Raw genomic sequence first — 10,807 nt, 5'->3', positions numbered from 1 at the left:
CACTGGTGGCCACAGCTGCTGTTGCAGCATTTCTGCGCGTCGGGGCAGTCGCTGTCACCTCGGCATCGCTCCCGGCATGGCCCCGGCTGCGCCGCGGGGCACTCCCCAGGTTTGGGTTTGTCTAGCAAAGCAGAGCAGGCATGAGGCTTCAGCATCCCTGACCGGCTGCCCTGCCCGCCCCCGGGCTCCCTGGCCCCTCGCCCTGACCACGCACACCCGGAGCCCACGTCCCTGTGCTGGGGTTCACTGGCAGCCACCAGGAGCTGCTGCTGTATGGGAAGTGGTGCGTGGCCACCACAGGGACCGCTGGCGGTGGGGAGGTGGCAAATATCCAGAGCAGGGAGGGGACCTGTGGTGACCCTGGCTCTCCCGCTGGCCCCGTGGAGTCCTTACCCTGCACCGGCTCCAGGCAGGCAGGGCCACAGCCCAGCGGGCAGCACTTTTGCAGTCCCAGGCAGTCCTTGTCCTCCAGGCAGGGGAAGGAGCAGGGGTAAAAGAGCCCCTCGGGGGCCACCGCTGGGCAGGCACCGGGTTTCTCTGCAACGCCAAGCAGTGTGGGGCCGAGAGATGAGACTGCAGCAGCGGTGTCCCAGGGCAGTGCCGGGAAACCCAACCAGGCTGGTCCCCCCTGCCTGCCCATCTCTGAACCCCTCCACGTGCCCCAGCCCAGCCTCAGGAGCTATGGGCAGGAGGCTGCCAGCAACCCATGGAGAGCTGCTCCGTGGCAATGGGGACAGCACAAGGATGGGGACAAGGACGGGGGCTGCCCCAGGACAGAGCTGGTGCTGGTGGCCTTGCCGCAGTGCCATACCTTTTGCTGGGGGAGTGCAGCGGAGCCGGCACTCCCGGGGGCAGCACTTTTGCCATCCGGGGCAGCTGGAGTCGTTGGCACAGAGAGGGGGTTCTAGGTGCAGGCAGCGTGTGAAGTCCCGCGGGCACCTCCCCGGCTTTTGCGGATCCCCTGCACCAGGACAGCAGTGTCAGGGCAGCACTGGGTGGCAAAGCTCCATCCCCTGGGGAGTGGAACGTGGGTCCCCACTGAGGGGGACAGGGGACCGTAGAGGGGAGCACAGTTCTGGTGCCATGGCAGGAGAGGGACTGCCATGGAGCGGGGATGGAGTGTCCCCTGAGGCACAGCCCCAGGGCTGCCATACCCCTACACCAAGACTGGCACGGCACAGCCACAAGGAATGTCACTGGCCCTGCCAGGGAGAAGCCAGCACTGAGACAGCACCAGCTGGAGGTCAGGATCCATCCCTGAGCATCCTGCAGCCCCGTGCATCCTCACTGCAAGCAGCACGCTCCTTGCCACTGCCTCCTGCTCCTCTTCTGCCTCCTCCTCCTCCTCTTCCTCACACACTGTGCTCATCTTGGCCATGCTGGGAAAATCGGGACAGCCCTGCCTTTGCCACAGGCGAGTTCCAGCTGGAGCTGGAACCTGTGCTGGGCTCCTGCCCACCCAGGTGGGAGATGCCAAGGGAGCAGCAGTTTCTGCAAACACCCTTTGCTGGCCCCTGGCAGGGTCGTGCTGTTTGGGCTGCAAACAGAGATGCTGCCAGGAGGTTTCACTCCAAACAGCAGCTGTTTGGTTAAAACAAAGAGAAAACCCGGCTGCTGTCTCAGGGTAGAGCAGGTGCAGCTGGGCACAACCACCCCCGGCATTGCACCCACAGTGGGGGGGTCCCGGCAGCGGGGTTCTGTGCCCAGGAAGTGGCATCCGCAGCCCAGTCCCCTCCGCTGGGGTTTGGGCCCATTCCCATAGTCGGAGGCCACGTGCAGGGGTGGGGAAGGGATGGGAGGTGTGAGGACCAGAGCCTGGACACTGCAGGGGTGTGGGAACGGGGGGTCTGTGCATCCCTGGTCCCCTGCCCAGCCCTGCCAGCCCCCAACAGCCCCCTCCCCGCCTCTGCCTTTGCTGCACAGCCCCTGCTCTGCCCAGAGACCCCTCCTCAGTGCTGGGCTCTGCGGGCACAGGCAGCCCAAACCCAGGTCTGCCAGTGCCAGTGTGGGGGTGCCCAGGGAGGCCGGGAGGGGGGTGCCTGGGGTACACATGGGGGTGCAGGGTATGCACACATCCCATGCAGCCTGGGGTGAGAGCAGGCTCCCCAAGGCAATGGGGCTGCGGCACAGGCATTGCAGCCAGGAGGGAGACTGTCCCCGCCAGCATGTGCCAGGCAGGGACAGAGGAGACATGGCAGGGGCACAGGGCGGGTGGGATGTAAGGAGCTGGCCCCAGGATGCCCGTGCCTGGCAGCTGCTGGGTTTGCCTGCTGGTACTCACCACCTTCCTCCTCCCCACCTTCCTCCTCTGATGCAGTGCCCAGCTCTGCCCTGAGGATGAGGAACCCCAGGAGGACGAAAAGCCCTGGCCTCATGGTGCTGCTGGGGATGTCGTGTGTGTCCGGAGCTGAGCTGCGGCTGTGTTTAAAGTCTGTGGCAGGGGTGATGAGGGTGCCAGGGCAGCTGCAGCCAGGCTGCCGGCTGTGGCAAAGCTGGCTGTGCCGCAGGCAGGAGGAGCAGGAGGAGGAGCAGTTCCCAGAACCTGCCGGCGCCCCGCCAGCCATCCCGCTTATCTCCGGAAAGCCACGCTTTTTGGGTCAGGGCGACCCGCTGGGCCGGGGAGGGCAACCGGGGTCAGACAGGTGCCAGCCCCTGTGGCACACAGCCCCAACCCTGCCGCAACTGGCTGTGACCCCCTGCCTGGGTTTCCATCCAGCCCTGCTTGTCCCTGTCCCCCTTGGGGTGGGAGCCGTGGACAGACCCCATGCTTGGCTCTGGGAGCAGCTGGAGGAGCTCTGCTAACTCTACCGCCATGGTTCTTCTTGGCACCACGAGGTGGGAGAGGTGTCCCAGCACGATGATGGGGCTGGGCTGGGACCGGGGAGTGAGCAGGTCCTGTTGTGTCCCCTGGCACGCGGGAGTTGCTCCCTGCCCCCTTCCCATGATGGCTTTTCCAACCAGGTTTTCACAGTTTGGGATGCAAATGAGCCCTTCCTCGGTGCAAGGAATCTGAGGGAACTGGTTTCTGTGCTCCCATCCATGACTGGCAAGGGGACACTGGGACAGTCACCATGGGAAGGTGGTGGCTGGAGGGCACCCGCATGGAAAGGAGAACCTCTCCCTGCCCCAGGGCAGCACCTGCCTGCACGGAGGGCTGCTGGATGCCTGCCTGCACCTCCCTGCCTGTGCGCAGCCCGGGGCTGCCTGCACCTCCTGGGAACCCACAGCAGAGCAGAGGGATGGAGAGCCAGAGGAGAAGGCAGCCATGTGCCAGTTTATTCTGTTTCAGGGGGTGACGGGGACGTAGGAGTTTGCCTCCATGCCTGGGCTGCCGGGAGCCTTGGCCTGGCGTGGGGTGGTACGAGCAGTGCGCAGCCCCCAACGGCGTGGCTGGAAGGAGCTGGGGATGCTCTGGACCCCAGCCAGGACCCATCAGAGCCATACCGGTGCCCTCTTGCTGGCGGTGCAGAGGGTCTGGCGCAGGGATGGGTGCAGGGGTTCTGCTCACCCACATGGGTGCGATGGCAGCAGGGTGGGGGGCAGCCCTGAAATGGCAGCTCCCAGTGCAGCTCTCCCTGGCCAGGGCTAGGCTGTGCCTGGAAGAGATGGATGAGGCGGTCAGTGCAGGATGAGCGCTCCCACCCCAAGAAATGGGAGGGCACAGGGGTGCCCCCACCCTGGCACCCACAAGCCTCCCTTTGTCCCTTCCAGGGGCAAGACCTGCATGGTGGCCCAGGCTGCTGGGACCCAGGAGGTGGCAGGCTGGGGGGTGCCTTACCCCGCAGTGGGGGGACGCACGCCCGGCCGCAGTTCCGCAGGCAGCACTTCTGGCCGGGGGGACAATCCTTGTCCTGCAGGCACAGGAGGAGGCACTCGGATGCCCGGTCACCGTTGTCCGCAGGGGGACAGAGCCCAGGCCGTGCTGGCACATGCAGAGACAGGGAGGGGTGAGGGGATCAACACCTGCAGACAGGACACTCCTCTAGGATGGGGGAACTGCTGTGGCTACAGGGGGTGAGCCCCTCACCCAGTTCCTGCCCTATAGGGACAGCAGCCGGGTCTCTGCACCCCCATCGCCCCCCAGGAGGGTCACAGTGAGAGGCAGCCCCCGGGGAGGGCGGGTACAGCCAAGGGGGTGACAACCCTGGATGGGGGGGGCTCAGCCTGGGATGGGGCAAGGTGAGGACATGGGGGGAGTCTTGGCTCCACAGGGTGCCGGTGGCTTTACCCTCAGTGGGTGGTTTGCAGACGTGGCCGCAGCCGGTGGTGCAGCACTTCGCAGCCCTGGGGCAGTCGCCATCGGTGTCACACAGCTCCAGGCAGGGTCCCAGGGAACCCCGCAGCACCACAGGGCACGCGCCAGGCTTTGCTGTGGCACGGCGGCTCCCTGGGGACAACGGGGACAGCAGCTGTGCCGGAATCCTGCTTCCCCCAGCCCTGCCCCTGGCATGGTCTTGGTCTCCAGCCTGCCCCCATCCCGCCCCCCATACTCCCTCCCAGAGTCCAGCGCTGCCCTCAGCCTCACACCCACACCAGTCTGACCCAGTGAGACCAGTCACAGCCGCACATGGGATGCCAGCTGGCAGCTGGAGCGGTGAGGGACAACCCTGGCCACTGTCTCCGCCAGCACCCAGCCCCAGTGGGGTGCAGGATGGGGGTGTCAGGAAGGGGGTGCAGGACTGGGGTGTCAGGAAGGGGTGCAGCCCCTTGCCTGCTCAGGGCCATTGCCCACCCAACATGGAGGAGGTGGGCATGGCAATCCCTTCCTGAAACACCCCAAGGGCCTGATCCTGTGTAGGGGCTCAGGAGGGGCCTGGGGCTGGGCCTGGGGTGGGTGCCCGGCAGCGGGAGCCACAGCCGGCAGCACATGCTCCCCGGGGCCTGGACAGTTGCCACCGACTGCACACTCGGCCAGGCATGGCCTCTGGGGCTTGTCCAGCGGCACGGCTAGGCACACGCCGGGCTTTGCAGGGGAGGAGGATCCGTGCCACCACCGGCGTGGCTGCAGGGTGGATGTGGGGCAGCTGTGGGGTGGCCGTGGGGCAGCTGTGAGCAGTGCCAGGGGTGTACCCGCTTGGGCAGGGGGATGCAGGTCTGGCGAGCCCGGCCCCAGGAGGAGGGATGGGGGGGCTTTACCTGTGTCCGGGGGGATGCAGGACAACCCGCAGCCAGAGAAGCAGCACTTGTGGTTCCCAGGGCAGTCCCGGTCGTCGGTGCAGCGGTTGGGGCAGACAGCAGGGATCCTCCGGGCGTGCTTCCGCGGGCAGAGTCCAGCTTTGACTGCAGGGGACGGGAGGCTCGGGGCTTGGCGTGGAGCTGGCTTGGCACCACGGCACCCATGTCTCCCCCACAGAGCCATGGGGGGCTGGCAGCACCAGCCTGGCATGGGGACAGCCAGGCTGCCTTACCTGGCTCAGCACGCATGCAGCGGGCGCAGCAGCCGCGGGTGCAGCACTTCTCCCCAGGGTTGCACGATGTGTCGTTGCGGCAGCTCTTCCCGCAGCTCTCCCCACCAGTGCTGCCAGCACGGGGGCAGTAGCCCGGGCTCTCTGCAGAGGGAGATGCTCAGTGCAGCCACATGCCCGGGGAGCGGGGCTCGCACTGGGGGCACCCAACATGGGTACCAACCCCTGCCCGCATCCCACCCGTCGCCCTGTCCCCATGCTGGCATCTCTCGAGGGGAGACGGCGGTACCTGTGGTGGGGAGGAGACACGTCCTGATCTGCCCGCTCTGGCAGCACTTCTCGGCACCGGGACAGCCGTGGTCGGAGATGCAGTACAGCCTGGGAGGGTGCGGGGACCCGCTCCCCACCACTGGGCACTCACCCGCTTTACGGGGGACAGGCAGGATGGCGGAGGGCCAGTGTCTCCGTGGGGCCCGCCGTGGTGCTGGGGTGACCGCGGGAACAGTGCCCTGGTTCCCAGTATGGTGCTGCCGGGCCGCGGTGGGCAGCAGCTCTACAAACAGCAGCAGGAGCACCAGGAGGAGGGTGTGCTCGCTCAGCATCATGCTGCTGTCGGAGGGCTGTGCTGCTGGGCCCGCTGGCTGGGATTTAAACCCTGCTGGGGCAGGGGCCAACCCAGCAGAGCTGCTCCTTCCCACGGCAGCACTGTATCGGGACCGTGGGAGCGCTGGGCACGAACAATCCAGCTCGGGGGAGACTCCCGGGGCAGAGCTGGGCTTGTGGCCCATGGCTGACGCATCCTCTATAGTGTGCCCTTTCCAGGTCACCAGTGACCCGCAAGCAGCCAGGCCAGGGGGATGGGCAACGCTCCCAGAGACCCACTGCCTGCTGTCCCCAATGGCGAGCAGGGATGGGATACAGGGAAACAATGTCCTGTCCCTGGTCCTCAGCATCCACCTGATCCTGCCCAGGGAGTGTCACCGGTCACCTCCCCGAACACATGGAGCTGCTGCAGAGAGCTGAGCTGGGGTGCACTACACTGCAGGGAGAGGGGGAACCAGCCCCGAGCACTGGGCATTGGGCATGGGGCTGTGCTGGGTAGGGTGCGGGGCTCATTCTGCCCCACAGGAGAGCTGTGCTCTGTCCCCTGCCAAAGGCAGGGGCTCTGGGGGTGCCAGCCCCTCAAAGGCATGTGGGATTGCTTTCTCTGGTCCCAGGGGCTGGAGCAGGAGTGGGGCAGGTGTGGGAGGGCCGGGGCATCAGGAGCCCTGGGGGGAGCAGGAGGTGCCAGCGAGAGCAGGAGCATGGCTCAGCTCTGAGCAGACAGGGGAAGGAGGGGTCAAGGGCAGGCAGGGGCTCCTTTGGGCTCCTGTCATGGGCTACGTGCCACTGCTGGGCTGGGAGCACATATGGCAGAAGGGGGTTTGGGCAATGCTCATGCACTGGCACGCTCTGGCAGATCTCCCTGTCCCCCAGCCATTGCAGAGCAGAGAGCAGCTCTGCTTCAATGGGACACAGATGTGGCTGCACCACGATGGCCCTGCTCTGAGCACGTCTGCACACAGGTGGAGGAGCCCCAGGATGTGGGGCCATGGGGTAGCCCGGGCTGTGGGGCAGCCCCGGGCAGGGGCACAGGCTGAGGACCTTTAGAGACATGGTGCAGCCAGTCGGCACTGGCACTTCTGTGCAGCCAGGCGGCCCCAGCACCGGCACCAGTGCCCGGGAGCAGGAAAAGCGGCTGCCCGGCTGGGAGCGCAGCGGGATGGAGAGACGGCCACAAACGCGGCAGGGAGAGGCTGCTTTATTGGTGAGAGTGCGGGGGGCTGTGGCGCACCCCGAGCAGGGGACCCCGGAGAGGAAGCTGAGGATGAAGGCTCTGAGCCAGGAATGTGGCCGGGCTGGGGGGGGACGGTGCGGGGCCGGGGTCTGGGCGTGCGGGACTCGCATCAGGCAGCAGCTTCCCTGAGGGTGGGCTGGCAGGAGGCGGCTGCGCCTGCAAAGGGAGCAGAGGGCCATGAGTGGGACAGGCACATCAGTGCCATGCCGTGGGTGCCATGGGGTCGGTGGGTGCCCAACTGACCTCAGTGGAGGGGCGTCACACAGGAGACCTTGCCACAGCCGTTCCTGCAGCACTTCTGGTTCCCGGAGCAGTTGGAGTCCGTCTTGCACTGGTTCGTGCAGACGCCCAGCATGGGGATCCCCGGGCTGACGGGTGGGCAGGTGCCGGGCTTCTCTGCAAAGGCAAAGGGACATGGCCTGAGACCCACTGGCTCTGGTACGAGGGACAGGGCCAGCCCTGCAGCTCCCAGAGCCCTGGGCATGGCCCTGGCCCCTGGCTGCCATGGAGGAGAGATCCCTTTGCCAACTGGCAGCTCCCTCATCCTGCAGCTCTGCCTGTTGGCACTCTTGCCAGCCTGACACGATGGGGATATGTCAGGAAGGCCACATGATGTGGTGGTCCCCCGTGGTCCCTGTGTTCAACCTCTTGCTCAGGGATCCGTGGCTGTCACAGGACATGCAGCTGTGGCACGCAGCCCTGATGGCAGCCTGGGCTTTCCCCCACACCTGCTACAGAGACCACAGCCATGCACTCATGCCTGGGCGAGGGGTGTATGTCCCCCAGACAGCCTCTGCCCTGGTTGCATGGGGCCCTTGCCCTGCCATCCCACTGCATGCTGCTGCCTGCCACTGGTGTTGGGCTCCCAGCTCTGCAGCATGCTGTCCTCTGCTGTGGCACAGCCAGGCCAGCTCTGTCCTTGCAGGCAGTGATGGAGGCACTGGAGCCTCAGGTTCACATCCGTATGTTTGCGGCTGGAGATCCCAAATCCTGTGCCTGCCTATCCAGGCTGCTCTCTGGCAGGACCGTCGCGGGGAGCATGCTCGGCTGGGTGGCTTTGGGGCCGTGTCCGGCACAGGGCCAGGGATGACGCCATTGGGAGACTCATCCCAGATGCAGGGTCAAGAGGCAGGACAGTGCCTGTGTCCCAGGCTTGTGGCTACTCGTGACGAGGCTGAGCAGGCAGCAAGGGCGGCGCAGACCCCTGCCCTCTGCGCCCACCACAGCATCGTTTGGAGGTGTCTGCTCAACCCCTGTTTTGCCAGCAGGAGGAAGGGGTGAGCGCGGCCCCCGGCAAGCCCAGGTGGAGGGTGCACCATGCTGGGAGGCCACCCCATGGGAGCACACCCTGGCCCTGCTGGGCTCCCCACACAGCCCCCGATAACCGTGCTGCAGCCGGACATGCAAGGGGTGCCCAGGTCCACGGCCGCTACCGCACCCTGGAGCACCGGTGCCACCGGCTGGGACGGGCTGTCAGCTCGCAGCAGCGGGGCCGGCTCCGGGCAACGGGGCCAGGAGCAGGAGGAAGCGTTACCGTCGGGCTTCTGGCAGGCCTTGCCGCAGGCCGCCGGGCAGCACTTGAGGGTGCTCTCGCAGTCGCCATCGGACTGGCACCCCACCGTGCAGTTCACTGCTTCCGTCGCCGGGTCCGGGCACACGCCGGCTTTCGCTGCAAGGCAAAGGCGGAGGGCATGGGCGGGCGCTGGGGCTGCCGGCCCCACGGCAGGGTGAGGGCTGCCGTCCCGAGGCGGGAGATGCTGCCGCCAGTCCCAAGGCTGGGTCCAGGGATGCTGCTGAACCCAACCGCGCCGGGCACCGGCTGGCTCTCATCCCCGGCTCCCACCCCAGCAGGCCCTGGGGCTGGGAGTGATGCTGGCTGCTCGCCCGGGGCGTGCCGAGCCGAGCCGAGCCGTGCCGTGCCGAGACGTGCGCTCATACTCACTGGTGACATTCTGGGCGGATGCTGGAGGCAGCTCTGCCCAGAGAGCCAGGAGCCCCGCCAGGACGAGCACGCTGCGGGCCGTGGGCATGGTGCGGGTGCCGGCGCTGCGCATACGGGGCCGCCTGGCCGGCCTTTAAGCTCTTCTCCAGGTGGGGCCGGCGGGCGGGAGGGCTCGGCCTTCCGGGTGGCTCCCAAGGGCCGGGCAGGGCCAGGCTCCCCCTTCGTTCTTGCACAACCCGAGTATCAGGTATCTGCCGCTGCTGGCTGCCGACCAGGAAGGGGGAGCCTCGAGGAGACCGGGCGGCCATGCTGAAAACTTGCCCGGCAGGAACAGCAGCCGAGCGCCACCGGCCCCGGCCCCCGTGGGCCACATGCTGGACCCCGACCATCTCCGTCCCCTGAGGCAGCTGGGGCGCAGGGCTGCCGTGGTCCCGCGCAGGGCTCAGCCACCGGAGGCCATGGGGATGCAGCTGGTACCGCTGGTGGCACCAGGGACAGGGCGTGATCCATCCCCACCACCGCCACGGTTGCAGCTCAAGTGGAGCCCCCAGCCTGGGCCACTGATAGCCAGAGGCCAGGATAAGCTGGCGGCGTGGCCTGGGGCTGCGTCTCAGTGGCAGCTACGGCTCGCCCAGCTCCTGCTCCAGCCTCTTGTTCTCCTCCAGCTCTCGCTCCTCGACTGAAGGGCCCTCCAGGCAGCCTGTGCCTCTGGGCAGGCGCCCGCCCCGGGGCTCCCCTGTGCCTCCCCTGCAGCCTCGGGAGCTCCTTCTGCCCGGCTGTAACCTCGTCCCATGGCCCCTGTCCTCTTCGCAGCCTCCAACAGCCCCAGGGATGTGGCCCGGACCAGCCGGCAGCGCCGGTTGGGCGAGTGGCTGGCAGGGAGCGAGCTGCCGGTGTGCTCTGGCTGTGCGCCTGGTGCTCCAGGGCATGGCAGTGCTGGGGGGCTGTAAGACCCCAGACCCCCTCAGCCTGGCAGCTGTCGGGATACCCCTCCTGCGGTATGTGCACCACCCTCCGGCAGGCCGGGATGCTTTGCGGCACCTGGCAGCATCGAGCCGGGGTTTGTTTGGGTAGGCCCAGCCAGCTGAGCAGCCCCGATCACCCAGTGTGGCTGCTCTGCTCACATCAGCGTTTGCTGCTCAGCCAGTTCCCGTCTCCTCCGCAGGTGCTGTCGGCGGTGGCTTTAATTCCTCAGGGCTGCTGACAAGAGGGGAGCATGCCAGCACTCTGGTGGGAGAACCTGAGGATGCCAGCTCCTTTGCTTGTGGCTCCTGGTTGGGGCTCAATGCCATGGGTCGTTTGGCTGCCATCACGATGCCAGTCCCTCTGTGTGGTGTCGGTGCTGCCACGCTGGGTCATGGGCTGGACCCCTCTGCTGGGAGGCAATCCCAGAGCATCCTAGCTCCTTGGGCACCACCCGGGGCACAGTCACATGCTGAGCCTCTCCTGCACGGGGAGGACAGTGAGACCTGCCCTGGCCCCAGTGATGATGTGCCCTTGTCGCTGGCAGAGGCTCCATGGGCAGCCCCAGCTCCGGGCTGGAGCATCCCACAACCCTGCATGAGCCAGGGGTGCCCAGGGCCGGAGACACAGTCCCTGCCCTGAGTCACGAGCCAGCATCTG

The 10,807-nt window shown here is 67.0% G+C and overlaps 1 protein-coding gene across 1 annotated transcript; it reads right to left on the bottom strand.

The window, feature by feature from the left end:
- Positions 1-7,486: 7,486 nt before the first annotated feature.
- On the bottom strand, positions 7,487-9,272 carry WFDC3 (WAP four-disulfide core domain 3). The gene is made up of 3 exons (XM_074157677.1): positions 9,185-9,272; positions 8,777-8,911; positions 7,487-7,638 (listed from the first exon to the last, which is right to left on the bottom strand). Exons 1-3 carry the CDS (start codon positions 9,270-9,272, stop codon positions 7,487-7,489), a joined length of 375 nt encoding a protein of 124 aa, XP_074013778.1.
- Positions 9,273-10,807: the final 1,535 nt, after the last annotated feature.

This window comes from Numenius arquata, chromosome 12 (assembly GCF_964106895.1).
Source record: "Numenius arquata chromosome 12, bNumArq3.hap1.1, whole genome shotgun sequence".
Classification (NCBI taxonomy): domain Eukaryota; kingdom Metazoa; phylum Chordata; class Aves; order Charadriiformes; family Scolopacidae; genus Numenius; species Numenius arquata.
Note: the sequence above shows the minus strand (reverse complement) of the source record. Positions and strands in the feature narration are given on the sequence as shown.